The sequence below is a fragment of the Capra hircus genome, chromosome 24 (assembly GCF_001704415.2).
Source record: "Capra hircus breed San Clemente chromosome 24, ASM170441v1, whole genome shotgun sequence".
NCBI lineage: Eukaryota > Metazoa > Chordata > Mammalia > Artiodactyla > Bovidae > Capra > Capra hircus.
Window position 1 is genome coordinate 22,516,993 of NC_030831.1, and position 19,978 is coordinate 22,536,970.

Consider the following 19,978-nt stretch of genomic DNA (forward strand, 5'->3'; position numbering starts at 1 on the left):
TGTATGTTATGAGTTAAAGATACTAACAACAAGAACAATTCTTGCCTTTGGCAAAGTTACTCTCTGGCTAACCAGCCAGGGAAAACAATGCAAAAAATAAAATAAAATAAAGATAAAAAGTAAACTGTAGAAACAAAGACATAACCAAATTTTGAACACAGTGTCTTCTGAACCAGTATTATATCCTCCTTTTCTGGCTCTTGGGAAAGACCTGAATTTAGGGACAACTCTTCTGGGACCTGGTCTAAAGAACTCATTTTCTGCAACAGGAAATACTGAGAGAAGGCATGAAATTACAACTTTATAATTGGAGAATGACTAGTTCTCAGACTCCAAACAGTAATATGAATTCACCCCACATGATCTGGATCTTGACTGCTCTTTGCTCTAGCAGATGAATAAGAAGCATAAAAAAACCTATGATTGTTAGCGATTACAGAGAATCTAATGAGATCTTTCTTTAAATCTTCTCCATGAGCAAAACAGAATAAATTTATAACTTGAACTAAGAGAGATAATAAGCGCAGACACCAAGTGTTCTAAATGGGAATTTAAAGTTAAGCTAACTTTAACCTCAATGTATATTAAAGAAATGTGTAGAAGATTCTAGTAGGAGATAGGGGATAAATTATTTTCTATTTAAGGCTGGAGAATTCCCAGAGTTAAATTAAACAATAAATGAGAATATCTAAAGAGCAAATGGAGGCATTGAATTGTTCCCTGTTTAAATTTCTTTAAACCTGTTCTGAACTGTATTTCATATTCAAGTTTGGATATATATGCCAATAGTAATTACTTTTTAAAAAAATTATATTTTTACTTTATTTTGCTTTACAATACTGTATTGGTTTTGCCATACATTGACATGAATCAGCCACGGGTGTACATGAGTTCCCAATCCTGAACCCCACTCCCACTTCCCACCCCATATCATCTCTCTGGATCATCCCTGTGCACCAGCCCCAAGCATCCTGTATCCTGTATCGAACATAGGCTGGCGATTCGTTTCTTACCTGATAGTATACATGTTTCAATGCCATTCTCCCAAATCATCCCACCCTCTCCCTCTCCCACAGAGTCTAAAAGTCCGTTCTATACATCTGTGTCTCTTTTGCTGTCTCTCATAGAGGGTTATCATTACCGTCTTTCTAAATTCCATATATATGTGTTAGTATACTGTATTGGTGTTTTTCTTTCTGGCTTTCTTCACTCTGTATAATAGGCTCCAGTTTCATCCACCTCATTAGAACTGATTCAAATGTATTCTTTTTAATGGCTGAGTAATACTCCATTGTGTATATGTACCACAGCTTTCTTATCCATTCATCTGCTGATGGACATCTAGGTTGTTTCCATGTCCTGGCTATTATAAACAGTGCTGCGATGAACATTGGGGTACACGTATCTCTTTCAATTCTGGTTTCCTCGGTGTGTATGCCCAGCAGTGGGATAATTACTTTTATCATAGAAATAATTGCTTTTATAAAAATAAAAGCACATGACAAAAGTTACATTACTCATTTCTTTGGCATAACTATAGCCATTGGGAGCTTACAATTTGGAGCACGTGACTAAGGATTAGCAAGGTGCTACCGTCCAGTTTTTTTCCCCATCTCCTCTACCAATTCATGTTCAAGTGCTTAGGAAGAAAGAGTCAATGCCAGGTATGCCAACAGTGGAAGTTCATACCTAAAACAAATACTAGAAAATGTCACATTCCTTATTGAGGTTCTTCTTCAGTTATAGTGAGTTTTAAAGCCACATCTCACTTGTAACTGAGAGGTAGATTGTGATATTTAATAAGTTTTTAGAATGGACCATCCTAACTTTGCAGTGTGCCGATAGGGTTTTGCTGATCAGGGAGAGAGGTCAGCTCTATTAAAAATCAGAACTACTAAACAGACCTCCTGAAACAATGATGTTGGCTTAATAACTATAGATTTGATAGCCTAATTTCAATAATTGCCTTAGGAGTTTGGGATTAACATATATACACTCCTATATATAAAACAGATAATCGACATGGACCTACATACAGCTGCTGCTGCTGCTGCTGCTGCTGCTAATCACTTCAGTCGTGTCCGACTCTGTGTGACCCCATAGACGGCAGCCCACCAGGCACCCCTGTCCCTGGGATTCTCCAGGCAAGAACACTAGAGTGGGTTGCCATTTCCTTCTCCAATGCATGAAAGTGAAAAGGGAAAGTGAAGTCGCTCAGTCGAGTCCGACTCTTCGCGACCCCATGGACTGCAGCCTACCAGGCTCCTCCATCCATGGGATTCTCCAGGCAAGAGTGCTGGAGTGGGGTGCCATTGCCTTCTCCGCTACATACAGCACAGGGAACCAAACCCAATATTCTGTAATAATCTACAGGGGAAAAGAATATGAAAACAACGTGCATATATATATGTACATACACCTGAATCACTTTGCTGTACACATGACACTAACACAACATTGTAAATCAATTATGTTACTTCAAGTTAAAAGAAGGGGTAAACAAATTGCCTGGGCTCAGTAGTAAGTACTCACCATTCTCTACGTTTGCCAGTCGATGCAGAAGGGGCAGCCAGACCAGGCACTGCGGGGGAGGATCGGACATGAGCGTGTCCAAGAAACCATTCAAGGTGACTTTTTTCTGCATCAAAAAACCCCACAAAAATTTAGAACCGAGAATAATCTTAACTTACCTGCTATGTAAATATCATTTGAGATGGAAGAAACAAGGCATTCAATTAACCCCTAGTAGACAAAAAAAGACAGAGCTCAAAACTAGTTCTGAATTCAAAACATTAACTGCTTTTCATAGTTGAGCCTACACAGGACTGGATTATCTCTACTGAGGCTGAGTCAATATTATCACAAGGAGGAAAACAATTTCGAGAGGGTCATTTTTCATACACGAGGGACAGGATGAAAATGATGAGCAAAACTGGGGAGTAGGCATTCATCATAAAATTTTATCCAATAGTACATCATAGCAGGCTTTACAATTCCCGAATCAGTCAGTCTTCTAAATGTGTAGAACAGCTAACTTCTTCAGCTTCCATAAAAACTAAATATTTTGTGGCTAATGTGAATGGTTCTGCTATACAAGATTAGGAGTAAATCCTGTTTGGAGGGATCTTTCCCCTCCCTGTTAGAAGGGTTTAAAGGAAAAAAAAAATCTCTTCTCTCCTTTCTTTATATATATTTTTAATCACAATTCAGTTGGCTTCTGGGTCATTATCCTGGACTTTTCAGATGTAGAAAAGAAATGTATCTTATCCAGAAGTTTCTTTCAAAATGACAAAAGAAGTTCTATTTTGCGGGGATGGGGAGGGGAAAAAAAGACTCCTTGATTGCTTCAGGTCTAGAATCACTAAATTTTACAGAATGTTTCAGGAATGCTGCCAGAGGAAGTTGCTTTGGAGTCCAGGGACACACAGCTTTGTAAAGCTTGTTGTTCAGTTGCTCAATTATGTCTGCCTCTTTGCAACCCCATGGACTGTTCCCTCCCCGGTTCCTCTGTCCATTGGATTCTGCAGGCAAGAATACTGGAGTGAGTTGCCATTTCCTTCTCCAAAGAAGTTCTACTAATACATGAAATTTTAGTAGTATAAGTGACAAAAAATTTACATGCAAAGTAACTATTTTACTTAAAAATTTGAATTAGAATATCAAGGTGGATGGGATAGTTTTATATTTTTTAGATAAGAAATCAGCCCTGAAGAGCTATAATAAATTTTCAAGGCTTAAATCTTACACTTGTCCTTGTAATTTAAAAAAAAAAACTCTTGGTCTCCTTTTATTAATGTTTTTATTGGTAGATATATTTAGTTATTTACCTCAAAATATTGGGCTTCCCTGATGGCTCAGTGAGTAAAGAATCCTCCTGCAATACAGGAGACACAGGAACTATGGGTTCCATCACTGGGTAGGGAACATTCCCTGGAGGAGGGTGTGGCAACCCCCTCTAGTATTCTTGCCTGGAGAAGCCCATGGACTGAGGAGCCTGGTGGGCTACAGTTCAAAGGGTTGCAAAGAGTCGGACAGGACTGAGCAAATATGCATACACACACTTCATAGTACTAAATAACTTAAGCTTTTATAGGATTGTTGTTCACATTATTATTGTTAATAATTTTATTTTTAAAGTCTTTATTGAATTTGTTACAATATTGCTCTGTTTCATGTTTTGGTTTTTTGGGCATGAGGCTTGTGGGATCTTAGCTGCTGACCAGGGATCAAACCTGCACCCCCTACACTGTGAGGTAAAATCTCAACCACTGGACCACCAGGGACATCCCTAGCATTATTATTAAAAGAGAAATTATATAAAGCCTAAGTAATGAGACAGTACTTTTTATAAAGCTACTACAATTCATATGTCTAAAATAATACTGTGTTTTAAAACAACCACTTGGGGTGAATTTCCAATGAAGCAATTAAAACAATTTTGGAATTTCATCATTCAACCTTCTGCTATAGCCAGTTTATGAAGCACAAAACCAAACTGGTCTTATTATTTATTTATGTTGCCTCTATTTCTACTTCATATGGTTTTATCCATTTTGACCTTCCATCATACTGGCTTAAAATCACTCCTGGAAGTAAAACAAAGACGCTATGATTTAAACATATATAAATTTCTCATCGTTGAGGATGTGTAAAAGATTATATAATGAGAAATCTCTAGGATACTTCATTTTGAGCAATGGTAACATCCTATATAATTCTTCTTGAATATATAAAATCCCATTAGATTAAAAAAGTCCTATTGTTGTGGCTGACTTTTAATGAGAAATACTCTGAGGCATTGGTATATTTCCTGAGGCTTCTATAATGGGCTACCTGAAATCAACAAATGTACAAACAAACAAGTAAATCCAGGGAAGGAGAGTTTAGTCTGGGGTTTAATGCAAGAGGCCAGGCAATCAAGGATGATGAGGCAAGAGACAATTAGAGAAGGTGAAACTAGCAGGACTTGGCGATCAGTGAGACATTCTGCGTGAAGAAGCTGTATAGAAGGAGACTTAGGTGAATGGATCCATTCTGATGTCCCCAGCTTGAAAGGGAAATAGAAAGAAGAGCATGCTGAGTTGGGGCTGGGGATCAGGTAGCCATGCCAGCCTGGGGGCGGGGGCATGAGAAAGGTCAGCAAGGCTTCCTGAGTCAGGTTCTGGGAGTAGAGTTGATACTTAGTGTATCAAACTATCCCTTCTCTTATAGAGTATATGGATACACTGATGACTGTATATACATCCTTGACCTATAGGGATGCCTGAGGCATTTCTGACCTCTTAGATCACCAAGTAAACAGAGAGATGAGGTTTTCTAGCTGGAAAGTAAATGCAGCTGTTTCGTGGCTGCTAAGCACTGTTTGCTTATAAAGTTTGGATTTTTAAAAATTGTAAACAACCTTCAGTTTATGGATTTCTAAACCTCTACCATGCTGTGCTGGAGAATAGTTCTAGACATGTCGGTTTTCCACATGACTGGACAGATATAGACATGGATAGCCCTCCAAACTATGCAGCTTCCTTCAGCTGACTTGCTCCATGCCCAGTTAAGACATGTGGCTCTGAACCCCAACTTGGTGGATGATTTAGGGCCTCCCAGATCCCACAGGGCATGTGCGAAGATTCTTTTTTGTCTCCTTTGCTAAACACTGATGAAACTTAGTCCTGGGTGAGACTTGGGTTTTATGTGAGGCTGAGTGACAATTCAGCCATTTAGATAGTGTGGTCATAACAAATGATTCGGAGGGTTAGGATTGTTGTTGTTTAGTCGCGAAACTGTGCTTGACTCTGCAACCCCGTGGACTGTAGCCCGCCAGGCTCTTCTGTCCATGGGATTTCCCAGGCAAGAATACTGGAGCCGGTTGCCATTTCCCTCTTCTTGACCCAGGGATTGAACCCACGTCTCCTGCACTGGCAGGCCGGTTCTTTACTGCTGAGCTACCAAGGAAACCAATAGGGTTGTTAGTAGAGATTAAATTAGACAGTGCAAATAAAGAATTCTGCGCAATGCTGGTTCAAGGTCAGGAAGCACCACCGATTATTATCCGTGATGCACTCAGTTACTGACTCAGAAGTCATTTGTCAGAAGCTGGAAGACGCACTACAGGTTATGATGAAGAAATAGGGACTTCGAGCGACAAACAAGAGAGCACCTGCTGAGAGATATGTCCTTAAACAAGTCGTTTCCTACCTGTTGAGAGAAACAGGATCTCGCTGACTGTTCCGTGTAACCAAATGAAGGACCTTCAAAAACTGCCGTGGGTAGCTTGAGAACTTCCCGTAGGAACTGATCGTATCGTCCATAAACCATCACCCCACTGGAGTCAGAAATCATTGAGAAAATATCTGATGGATGGAAAAGGAAAGATATTTATTCATCACATAAAGATTTCCCACTGTTTTAGCTCAACATATCTACTGTAGATAACAAAAATGTGGCAGAAATTAAACATATAATTTATTATGAAAGAATAATATGAAAGCTAATTTTTATGCTGAGATATTCTTGGCATGGTGTTTTCTCTGGTATCTTTTTGTAGATGATTTTGGCACATAGCATTAACTAGCAATTTGGATAAAATTAGCATATTTTGATAGGACAGAGAACATCTCATTTTTAGTTTGAGGTCAATTATCAACTCATATATATACTCAATGGGAGGAATTTTTGTATATGTGAGAAATATGCTGACTTCTTTTGAAATACACAATGAAAATTTTACTATAATGTTAGGGCTTGTGCATATCTAGCAAGGTAGCTATTTAGCTGTCTATGATGTATAGAACAGTCTTTTGGACTCTGCGGGAGAGGGCAAGGGTGGGATGATTTGGGAGAATGGCATTGAAACATGTATAATATCATATATGAAACGAATCGCCAGTCCAGGTTCGATGAATGATACTGGATGCTTGGGGCTGGTGCACTGGAACGACCCAGAGGGATGGTATGGGGAGGGAGGAGGGAGGGGGTTCAGGATGGGGAACACATGTATACCTGTGGCGGATTCACGTTGATGTACGGCAAAACCAAAACAATATTTTTAAGTAATTAACCTCCAATTTAAATAAATTTATATTTAAAAATAAGAAAGTGTTAGTTGCTTAGTCGTGTCCAACTGTTTGCAATCCCATGGTCTGTAGCCATCAGGCTCCTCTGTCCATCAGATTCTCCAGGCACTAATACTGAATGGCAGCCCACTCCAGTATTATTCCCTGGAGAATCTCATGGAGAGAGGAGACTGGCATAGTGTCACTAAAACTTTTGGGTTTTGGTTTAATATATTGAAAAATGAAAGACATGTAGGGATAAGGATGCAATGAGAGCACTTGACTAACTTCTCACAGAAGCAGAAAACTTCCTATAAATCATAGTGTTCTGGGTGGAAGGCAGTTGATTTACAGGGAAGGGTCTTTTGCCTCATGCAGTCAAGAGGAAGCCTGGCCTTGCCAACGTTAAGTGAGGTAAAGTCAAGGATCCAGATTCTTCTCAGCAGAGCCGCTGGCTTTATTGGACCTCTTTTCTTCAGTTTTTGCCACTATGTGCACTGAATGAATATTCATGGCATAATTTCCCAAAGTACTCTGTAATTCCTCTGTGGAAATCACTATTGGAGGAAAAGGGTTGGCCATTATATGGTGTGTCACTGTGCTGGATTGCAACAAGGCCAGCACAGCTGCTGGGATAAACCGTTGTAAAGTCAACATGCTACCTCTCTTCATTTTGGACTTAATTTTTCACGGTCAAAATGTAATCTGGGGACATTGTTTCATACCCCAGTCAGATGTTCAGCATATTATAGGCTTTTATTAGATTATGTTTTGAGGACGTGAACTGGCTGTCATTTTTTAAAAAAATACTCCACTTACAAAGGATTTCTATTGTGCTTCCAATAGTTAATCAGTTATAAAGCTACAGAAATTCTACATGAGCAACACAAATTAATGATGTTCTCACTCATTTTCACCATGTTGTTTCCTTAGTGAATTTCATCTCGTTTCATTATAACTAGTCAAAAAAAGAAGTTGCCAACAGCAAAAAAAAAAAACAAAAACAAACGAACAAAAAAACCAAAACCAAAACCCTCTTATGTAATTCCAAATATAGAAACTCCAGAATTCCAATCCAAAGGAGGAAAAAGAAGTCTTGAAGAAGTAAATGTACTTTCTTATTAGAACTGCCATCTTTTTTATTTGGGGACACTTTGGCTAATTATAATTTTGTCATTCTGATGATCTTCTAGACCTGGGATTTCTAGGCCAGGGCACATTTTTGAGAAGGAGGTTAGGCTTTTCAAATCCACACTGAAATAATTTAAACATCTCTAACTAGAGTCAAACTTGAAAGGCACCAACAGTGACCTTTCACAAATGTGAAGCTAATATTAAACTCATTTGTACTGATGAAATTCTACTAAGTAATAGACAAACTAGGGCTATTCACTGAGATTAAAGTGAAGTGGCTGTTAATGGCCAGTCAGGTTTTTAAAAAGAAATGAGGGGGCACAACATGGTATGTGTTTGTACCTTAATTTTGAGACCTCTGCCTCTCTCTCTCTATAAATGTATATATGTATGCAGATACATATAATATGCTCATAACATGAAATATGTGTATATCTATATAATATAGGGCACTATTTCAAGGATTAAACTAGTTACTAGATGAAAAGCACACTGACGTATGCTTGGCACCTAGTTTACAGTACAGAAATGCTGTATTTTTTCTTGTTGATTTCATATTACACTTTTCTGCCACTCACCTTGTATGTTTAGATGCTGCCTCCCCAATAGGATTGTTCTATAAGGTTCCAAATCATATTTTAAATTACCTGTGTGCTTCCGACAGCTCCACACAATGTTACTTTAGAAGAACTTACATTCATGGATTTGTTAAACGAAAATTAACTTGGCACATAATAAACATGTGAAATTGTGCTAAGCCATGAATACACAGGGAAATCAGGACACAGCTGTTGCCCCCGGGAGGTCCTGGTCTACTGGGGATGACAGAGATATGCTTACATCATGGCTGAAGTGACATCACACTTGGTAACAAGATGGTGTGAGCAGAGGAAAGTGGGGTGTACAGGGTACAGCAGGAGCTCAGAGACAGGGTTCCTGCAGGGAGGAGCGAGTCGGGGAAGATTTTCTTACAAAGGGGACTTGCAGGCCAAGTGTACAGGACAATGAGTGATGAGAAAGATACCGAAGAATTAAAGGCAGCCCAATGAGTTAGAAATATTACCCTGCGGATAGGCTTGGAGGAAGAACAACCCATTCATTAATAGAAACTCTGGAAGTACAAGGTGTTTTCCATTAATGATAGTTTTTTAAATGAAACAAGCCCTCTTCAGAAGCTTTAGAACAGCACCTGACATTCCAGGCTTATGCCACTGGATTAAGAAATCTTTAAGATCCTTAACAGCAATAATCGGATCAAAGATATTTTGACAGAAAAGGAGTATATTATATTAGGTCAGTTTATGTATAGGGTTCTGTGTTCCACACCTGCAGGGGGCGCCCTCACACGCTCTGCTGCCTAAGGGTACCTGAAGGTCACCCTATTTGTTGGCTCCTGGTGGCCCTGAGTGTTGGAAACTGGGGTACACGTGTGGGGTTCTTGTCCCTTTTAATGCATTTAAAGCAATATTTAAAACTCAGCTTCAAATTTTCTGCTGTTTTCTACTTTTTTGCTTTTTAAAATTCCTAAATATTTTCAGCCAATTACTCTTGCTCTGTGTTCCCCAAATGAAGGGGCTAGTTGGCACGAACTAAATCATTCTCATCCCTGTGCACAAAAACAGAAAAACTGCCAGACTAGCACAGTTGTCATACTGGCTTAAAGGGAATTAGAATTTAAAGAAGGAAAAATAAATCTCTCAAATTCTGAGACATTCCATATCCTTTCATTTTATTTTCTTATTATATAAAGCAATGCTTATTACAACATTATTACTCCGGCTGTTTTATGACTAAATGGAAGCCAGCAAAAGAAGAGCAAAGAAAATCCTTGATTCTGCTCCCCGAGTCAGCCACGGCGATCTTGGGTGGAACTGCCCATATTTCCTCATTCAGTCAATGGTTATCTAAAGTGACTAAGGACATTCATTTCTCATTACTACATATTTTGGAGAGGTTCTACCAACCAAACTGCTTTTAGCTAAATTGCTTTCGGTCAAATTGCTTTCAACTGACTTACCTGGGAACCATTAAAACTACCTACACGGGATTAACTATTCAAAGAGTGACTCCTCAGTCAGAGAACAGGGACACCACACTCAGTGATTCAGGTCTGGGGGGAAGGCAACGTGATATGTTGTGATCACACTATCTGTTTTTCTACAGAATTTGTGACACTCTGCAGCTTCTTTCTTTCATTTTTTTTCTTTCATGTTGGGACCATTTTTATAAGTCTTTATTGGATTTGTTACAATGTTGCTTCTGCTATTTATACTCTGGTTTTTTGGCCTGGGGGCATGTGAGATCTTAGCTCTCTGACCAGGGATTGAGCTCACACCCCTGCATTGGAAGTTAAGTCTTAACCACTGGACTACAAGAGAAGTCCCTGCAGCTTATTATTTTTGCAGACTGGAGAGCACAGGTTTCCTCCAATGGGACTTATGCATCTGTGACTTCTTTCACTAAGCTGCAGAGGACTGACTTTGGCCGCTGGGGAGCATGCATGCTTTGCTCACTGATCATGGGTATCTGGTGAATGATGGGACAGAGTGAGGAAACAGCACTGGAGCAGTTATTAATATATTGTTTGCTTTAAATAACTGGACTTGCGAGAGAATTTCGAGGGTTTCAACAACTGGCAAATATCTGCTCAGTTAGTTAAAGCCTGAGTTTTGTAATTGTGCCAGTGTTGTTTGTTGCTGATGTAACAACCTTTCCCTCCATCTTTATTGGCCCCACCTTTCTTCCTGGGCTAAGGGACAGCAGAGGCCCTTCTTAGCCCTGGAGGTGAGAATGACTAGAAGATTCCATGACCATCACGGGCATTCCTTTCCCCTCTCCAGGAACTGATATAGTAACTGGTCTGTGACGCCACCCTGGCCATGAGACTTAAGGGTCAGGGACCTCTGGAGTGGGTGTGACTCCTGAAACTGCTGTACCCCCCTTTACTCTCAGAAGAAGGATAACACCTGACACAGAGGGAAGCCAAGTAGAAAGATGGACGGCATTTGGGTCCTTGATGGCATAGAATCAACTCGGTTCACGAGAGGCTCTGAGGAGTTCTGAAATATAGAAACCTGGCTTCTTAGTTTTCATCAAACTTATTTTCTAATTTAATTTTTTAAATTAGAAGATAATTACTTTACAATACTGTGATTTTTTTTTTTTTTTTTGCCATACATCAACATGAAATGGCATTAGGTATACACATAACCTTTCCCTCTGGAACCCCCATCCCACTCCTCTGGGTGGTCAGAGAGCACTGGCTTTGGGTTCCTTATTTTATTGTAAGATCCTTTTGTCCACACACCTAAGATTGGATAAGTATTTGGAAGTGTTTCTTAAGACTTTGAAAAAAAATTTTGCTACTGTTCTCAGCATAAGTGGCCAATGGTGATGTGAGGCCAGTTGGCAAGGCCCTCGTGAGTTTCTTCCTCTGCCCTGGTTCCTTTTGCTAAATGTTCCCTTTCCAGCCTAACCCTGAAGGAAATGTCTTAGGGATTACGCTGTTATTATTATTTTTTTAATTTTTATTAAAAAAAATTTTTTTTTTAAGGACATTTTTTTTTCTGCCACTTTCTGACTGATCTGTTATCCTCAATCAAGCACTAGGGTGGTTTTTTAATTTTTTACATCTTTCAGGTGAGCTGAAGGTAATCTAAACTGGGCCTTATGAGGGTCTGCTTGGGCTTCTCTGAATCTTGACTGCATTTGGCTGGTCCATGAAAGAAGGTTCCTGGGAGAGAGGGAAGATGTGTGGTTATGTGGGGTTTCCGTGTACCGTCCCTTATCCATTGCTTTAATGACACAACTCTTCTTGGGGTATGTCTGGGGAAATGTCAAGAAAAAAAAGTTTTTGTTCCTGTATTTTTCTTTATCCTTCCTCAGTGCATCAAGAAGCAAGAGATTACATTCAGCAGCTGACACACCACAGGCTGACGAAAAAGCCTGGAGGCTCTGTGAGTCACAGGTGATTACAGCCAGTGGGGACCCTACAGGTCTCTAACAAAATCCCCACATTTAGGATGGAGAAGGAAGCTGAGGACTAAAGAAGCAATAACTTCCACAGGATAACTCAGTGAATTATTAACAAAGCTGGGCCTGTAACTTGAGGCTCCCAGTTCCTAAGAGAGTGTGCTTTCTCATAGGGCATTATAACTCAGACTCATAATACTTAGTGGAAGAGAGAAGGTTACCTGGTAACTTTTCTTCAAAATAGTCACATATACAGAATTTTAAACTAGTTAGAAATGAAAATTCTTGCCCTAACCCCCATTCACTTTAGGCCTACTGAATCAGAAATTCTGGGAATGAGACCCAGAAATGTACTTTTTAACAGGCCTCCAGGTGATTCCACACATACTAAAGTTTGAGAGCCACTGGGGTATGCAAAAATGGCAGGGTTCAATTCCTGGTACCATCTGTGATTAACTCTCCAAGTCTCAGCTTCTTTACTGAAAACATGCCAACTAACCAAAAAACTCCCACTGTTTTGATGGTTAAAAAACTACCACATTTAGTGACAAAGTGTACACAAAAGGCTCAGAATCACTCAGTGCACTTTAGCTATCATGTCTCTATCGGAATCATTTCATTCGCAGTCTATAGTTTCTGCATGTAATTCCTCTGCCTATACCCTGTCAATATCTGCCTTGGAACCGTTCAAGTCCCCAGTGATTTGAATAGCACTCACTCGCTGAGAAGAATGAGGAAATGTGCTGGGAACTTTGGCTTGAGATGATTGAAAAAAGGTTTCCTAACATGGCCTTCATCTCCTATGGTGATGGACTTAACTTGTGAGGCAGTTTTGTACCACGAACATGAAACAATGTATATTTTACCTTGTTATCATGAACAGTCTAACTGGTGATACTTAACAGGTTGTAAATAATAATAATAATCCATACCTAGAAGGAGAACATTCATTCCATTGACATTTATCTAAGATGAAAATACTTTTAGGATAAAAAATCCAAAGATCAATGAACATTATATTTCTTTTCTTTCTTTTTTTTTTTCTGAATATTTCCAGTGACTTAATGTCTAGGAATAAGTCAATTCAATTGAACCAGCAGAGAAAACCAGAAGAAAGTGGCTCAGATTCCAAATTATGCTCTTTCCAAAGTTGAACCCCCTTGAATCTGCTCAAAGGCAGGGATAATAATATTAAAGACCATTCTCCTTCTCTTGTGAATTGAAATTACATTTCCCTAGGCAACCAGGTACAGTTGCTGAAAGAGAGCTTGCTCATCTGGAAAATGAATCTGAGTAGTCATTTCCATATGTGCCATTAGTCACTGCAGACATTGGCCCATAGCAATAGAATTATAATGCAGGACACCTTTGGGGCGCTCCTGGGTAACAGTCATACCTGCGAAGGTATTACAGGTAGGACCCACACCTTCACTGAAGACATGCTGCTGCTCACGCTGCTAATCTACGGCCTACACATGCCGTGGCCATAGTAAGAAATCACTAGACTTGGACAAGCTCAGTGCTCTGTACATTAGTTCATTACATTGAACACCATATTTCACATAACTCTCATAGGATGAGGAAAGTCACAAATGGTCAGGGGAATCTGGTAGGAAGTGGGTAGAGGAGAACGCGGCATATGGGAGGGGTGAGCAAAAGAGAGATGCAGAGAGTAACTTACATCTTAATTTGTCCATGATCTTCCCTCCACACAACGTGGCTAAAGCCATTTTGACAGCAAATACTGAAATTTTACCATGGCCTTCCCTGTTTAATGATAACAGAAAAAAAATAGAGAGAGAGATGTCATTTGAAGAACTTCCAATAACTTGGTTTGACATTTTCTGTTGTGTAGAAATCATAGGACGTTGCAGTTGTGTGCATTATGTGAACATATCCACCTTAAAAAATGTTATGAATACAATTCAACACACATTTCTGAAAAAACTGTCTCTTTGGTATTCAAGAGATAGCAGAATCTTTAAGTTATTCTTTGTTTATAGCACTTGCTCAAAGGATGGACTGGTAGCCAAAGGGTGATGTGCTGTTTTACTGTGAATGAAAAATTACAGAGCATTCTTTTCACTTTGACTTTCATAAAATAATTTTACACACGATGTTGTCACCATTTCTATAATTTATTTAAACAAGGCTTCAGAAAAATCTGTTTTTTTGAGGGGTGTCAGATAATTCCTGAATTTTGTTAGGGTAAATATGGAGACTTTTTCATCAACACTCTTTTTTCGACCATCATTTTATACCCACAAGCCAACTGTCTTCATGTGATACATTCACTTTTCAAAGGGAGTTAGTATTCTAAAGGGGCAAAAGCAAGAGTTCTTTTGAATAGGTTTCCTACTTAAATGACATCAGAGCTGCCAAATCTTCCTTGGTTCAAGAAGTGAAACTAACTTCTCCTTCACAAAATGTGATAGAAAGGACATAGGGTAAGAAGTAGAAAATTTCAGCTAAATGATTTTTTTCCAGCTGGAACAAACTGTTTATTCTTAAAGCCTTGGAACCAAAAGGTGTATTGTGTTAGTAATTCATTTCTCTGGTAGTTGCTAGTGTTAAGAATGATCAAAAGATTTAGTTAAACTAATAAAGTAGAGTCTGTATTGACAAGGGTTTAGTATATGGAATAAATAATTTATATGAATAAGACTCACGTATCTGACATATTAGAAGAATAAAACATAATAAATGATTGTGTCCTTGTTCTTTGCTAGGCTCCAGAAAGGGATCATTTGTTATTCATCTGTTATTCATCTTTGTTGCTCTCATTCTTAGCATAGTACCTGAAACAACAGCTAGCCACAATGTAAACTGACCCAATCCTATGCTAGTGACTCTCCCATTCATATTTCTAAGCCTAAGCACCAGACTTACCTAATTACATATTGGAAATCTTCACTTGATATCCCTCCATTGAAAGTAGAACTCACCATCTTTTCAGAACCTTCCCATAATACTCCAACCAACTTAACTATTAACTTGTGCTTCCTCCTACAGCCTCTCTTTGGTTGTCAGCATCACCATGTACCTAATTACCTAGAAATGAATTCTGGGGAAAAGGTCACCCTTGACTTTTTGCTCTTCCTTAATTCAGTACCATTCAAATAAATGTTTGAGGGATTCAGATATACCCACTTCACTGTGTATTAAACCCACTTCTTTCTTTCCCTCCTGACTGCCATTGCTTCCGTCAGCTCTTCCTTTAACACTGTGATAACTTCTTCAGTTATCTCTCTGCTTGCACACTCATGACAGAGCTGGCCATATTACAGACAGAGCCTTCTATTTGAGGTTCTGCATCCGTGGATCTAACCATCCACAGGTGGGTACAGAGGATGCCTGTAAGAGACTTGAGAAACCCCAGACTTTGGTGTCAGTAGGGGGGTCCTAGAACCAAACCCCTGCAAAACCAAGGGATCCACAGTATTTCATCATTTAAAACCACGTTGCTTTCACTTGCCCACAAAAGATAGTTCTAGCCTTGTCTGTTTTCTCCAGTCTCACCTGCTACCATTCCTTTTCATTCCACACCATCAGTCAGTTCAGTCGCTCAGTCGTGTCCGACTCATCGTGACCCCATGAATCGCAGCACGCCAGGCCTCCCTGTTCATCACCATCTCCCAGAGTTCACTCAAACTCACGTCCATCGAGTTGGTGATGCCATCCAGCCATCTCATCCTCTGTCGTCCCCTTCTCCTCCTGCCCCCAGTCCCTCCCATCATCAGAGTCTTTTCCAATGAGTCAACTCTTTGCATGAGGTGGCCAAAGTATGGTCCCTGTTTAATGTCCCTGCTCTTCCCACCAGGGTCTGTCCAGGACCCTCCCACCCATTCATGAAGTCTCAGCTGAATATCACTGTTCACTCTGCTCCAAAAACAGTTCTTCCCCTGGAGGTGGAAGCTATTGTTCTCCTCTTCACTTTTTTTTTTTTTGCGATTACAGTTTTATTGTAAAGGACACAGGTCAGGATGAGCCTAGTGGAGAGACACAGGGATGGACTTTCTTTCACAGTGTCAGAGCAGGTTACCTATTTATTATTGGGCACCTGTCACTCACCTATCACTGAGTGACCTTGATTTATTTGTTTACAGGTCCACGTTTGATTCAACTCCACTCTGTGGGATCCTTGGGGGCACAAATCATGTTCCCTCAATTAGCTGAATTCCCAGTGCCTCACACTTTGTCTCACACTGTGTTAGTGAACAATAAATGTCTTATATTAATTAATGACTATTAATCATGATAATAATTGTCCTAGAATTTTGATCGGCCACTCATTAAGTTGTTCACTAATTTTAGAGCTGGTAGCTGTGATAAAATGCAATGATTTTGTAGAAACCACCTTATTCAAAATTATTCCATGTCCTCTGCATTCCCAATTGCATGGATACCTGGAAGTATCAACAATTTTATTTTACGAAGTAATTAGCTTCTTTTCCTAAGCTGAAATATAGCTCAAGTAATAACTGGAGAGTCTACAAAGTGTGAAGAACAGATGTAATAGAGTGATAAAGTGGTCTTCAAAATGCAGAGAGACTGAGGACTTCAAGAGCCAGTAAAAGTTTCTTTCAAATCAGAGAGAACAATTTAACTCAAGAAAGAGGATAGACCACAGATGATGCTGGAACAGAGAGCTCTCCAGAGTATGAAGTGATGGTAGCTCACAGGTGAATTCTTAAACCTTAGCTTTTAATGAATAAGATCCTAGGGAAATACCAGTCTTGTATTGTCCCTGAAAATCCAAGATAGATGCTATTATATCAATAGTAGCTGTATCAGCACTATTTTGCCAAATTGACATAATAAATCTGGATAAATCACTGAGTGGAGGGCGACTCAATGAGAGTTTTGCAGGAACTCGAGGGTGAAATTAGGCCACTGGGATTTATTGGTATGTAAGCTACTATGCCAGATTGCAAATGTGACCCCTGTTACAAAGAAGGATTCGGGGGCGGGGGGTAGGCAAAAATGTAGACCGTGGGAAGCATGCCAATACCAGATGAGTTCAGACCTTGCTCAGCCTGGCCATTGGATAAACCTTTAAGGAGTTTAGTGAATGGAGATGATGGACTTGGCTATGGAGAGGTACCAACAGTTAAGTACAATGGGATAGTTTTAAAGAACTTTTTCAGTAGATATAACAGGATGAAGAAAAGGGGCGGAAAGAGAAAGATTTTCTAAAGGCCTTTGACAAGATTCTACACCAAACACTATCACTTGAACAAAGTCACCTTAGGATCAGGGTCTTTATTTTGTTGTGAAAAAAGACTTAGCATTGATGCAGGGATCAAAAAGTAGGGAGAAGTTGGTACATCCCAAATGGAGAATGTAAGAGCTGTTCTCATTAGAAATCCTCCCTAGTTGGGGCAGTTTGACTCATGAACAGTCAGTGACAGCCAGCCCTTGGGTATCTAAGAAGTGAAAAGTCAAGCTCTCGAGGATGAATAATGGGAAGCTCCCAGGAGTCTTGGGCAAATGAGCAGGAAAGCAACGTATTGTTCCAAACTGAGTTCTGCACATACAATGCATCCAGAGTAATGTGGTGAAATGACGCATATGGAATGTTGGTTGTTGGCTGCAACTCAGGAAGCAGATCTGCCTGTGTGTGCTGAGGATGAAAAATGTAGATTGTTCCTAATGCGGCAGCGGGCAGCACAGAGAGGAGCACTAGAAAAAGTTGAACATCTTGCCTTGCTTTTATGGAAAGCTATGCCAGAAGCACACCTTCAGTTTAATGTGTAGTTCAGACTGGCACCTCAAGAAAGAGGGAGCTGATACCACGTGACCCAGCATTCCCTCTCCTGGGCATGTATCTGGAAACACTCTAATTTGGAAAGATACATGCACCCCAGTGTTCACAGCAGTGCCATTTAGAGTAGGGAAAACACAGAAACGAGCTAAATGTCTATCAACAGGAGAATGGATATAGAAGATGAGGTGCATATATGCAGAGGAATACTGCTCAGCCATAAACAAGAATGGAGGAACGGTCTGTGTGGGAGCACGGATGGACCTGGAGATGATCATCCTAAGGGAAAGAAATCAGAAAGAGAAAGACAAGTACCAATGATGTCACTTCTATGTGGAATCTAAAAAATGATATCAGTGAATTTATTTACAAGACAGAAACAGACTCACAGACACAGAAAACAAAGTTATGTTTACCGAAGGGGGAAGGAGGTGGGGGAGGAATACATTGGGAATGTGGGAATGGCAGATACACACTGCTATATATAGAAGAGATAAACAACAAGGCCCTACTATATAGCAGGGAATTGTATGCAATAGCTTGTAATAAGCCACATGGAAAAGAGTATGAAAAAGAAATATAGATATATATGTATATAACTGAATCACTTTGCTATATACCAGAAACTAATACAACATTGTAAATCAACTATATACTTCAATAAAAAAATAAATTAAAAGTAATAGAGAGGCAACAGAGCCAAATGTGCTTGAAAGTATATGTACTATGCCCAGCGTATAATGGAGAAAGCATACAGTGTAGCCACTAGAATCGCTGATTTTTAGGGCTGGACTGGGCCTTAGAATCCGTGTGGAGTGACATGATCACATAAGCTTTTCTTCGTGAATGAAAGCTGCTAGCGTAAAAGTTATAGTAAAAGCTTTAAAAATAAGTTTACTACCAACCTATAATTCTTTAAGTAAAATAAACTTTGACTTCTGTTTTCTCTTTCATTAGAGAGTGAGAACACAATGCATATCCGTATTTTACTCATTTCCCCCTCCTCTCCGTTATTTGTTTTTGGGAATCATGAAATAGATTCAGTTTTAAGCCAATTACCCTGAAACTTTTGCTTCTGCAAATTTTACTTTCCTATTCTCGCTTGACATCAGAAGATAACCAATTATATAGAAAAAAACATACCCAATTAAATTGTTATATTGGTATGTAATTAACACCTAAAAGGATATTTAAGGAACCCAGCAAATTATCATAGGTAGAAACTAAAATTGCCTCAGCAATCAATATTTCATTAAATTGTTTATTTCCTTTTATATTTTGCTCAGTCTGAAAAGTTTCAAATTTTCCCAAGGGAAGCCTGATTGAAAATAGAAAAAGGAAAGTGTTTACCCTTTGGTTAACATATATATGTGGAGGTTGGTAGAGTGTCTGTCTTAAAGACATGCATTACTTCAGAGTTTGACTCATCAAAAATAGAAAATCAGTAAGTGCTTTACCTAAGGGTTTTTCCTATGACTATACAAACAGACCCTGAATATTTATTGGAAGGACTGATGCTGAGGCTGAAAATCCAATACTTTGGCCACCTGATGCAAAGAACTGACTCATTTGAAAAGACCCTGATGCTGGGAAAGATTGAAGGCAGGAGGAGAAGGGGATGACAGAGGATGAGATGGTTGGATGGCATCACTGACTTGATGGACATGAGTTTGAGCAAACTCTGGGAGATGGTGAAGGACAGGGAAGCCAGGCCATGCTGCAGTCCTTGGGGTCACAAGTCAGACATGACTGAGCAACTGAGCAACAGCAATACAAACAGATAAACTGACTTCTTTTAACTTAGAGATATTACTCTTAGGAAAAAGTTGTCTGGGAAGGAAAATCTACCTTTGGCCAGAAGAAAAAACAACAAATAGACACTGATAGGTCTAGGGTAGTAGGTTGAAGTTGGAACTGTAAAAATTTAATAAACAGAAACCTCAATTACATAGAGATCAGCAGGGGGAGCTCTTATACCCTGTGATGATAAGAGGCCAACAGGAGGACTCCTCCTCCTTCCTGGCAAGGACCCAGTCAATGAAAAGCCAGGCACTCTGCC

The 19,978-nt window shown here is 39.5% G+C and overlaps 1 protein-coding gene across 20 annotated transcripts in view; it reads right to left on the minus strand.

The window, feature by feature from the left end:
• Nucleotides 1-19,978, minus strand: part of DTNA (dystrobrevin alpha) — a 437,121-nt gene that overhangs the window by 77,178 nt on the left and 339,965 nt on the right. For all 20 annotated transcript variants that reach the window (XM_005696994.3, XM_005696992.3, XM_013974260.2 and 17 more), the window contains 3 exons: nt 13,837-13,922; nt 6,193-6,347; nt 2,533-2,638 (listed from right to left, as the gene is read on the minus strand). In XM_005696994.3, the coding sequence (XP_005697051.2) occupies nt 2,533-2,638; nt 6,193-6,347; nt 13,837-13,922 (347 nt within the window). The remainder of the gene's footprint in view (nt 1-2,532; nt 2,639-6,192; nt 6,348-13,836; nt 13,923-19,978) is intronic.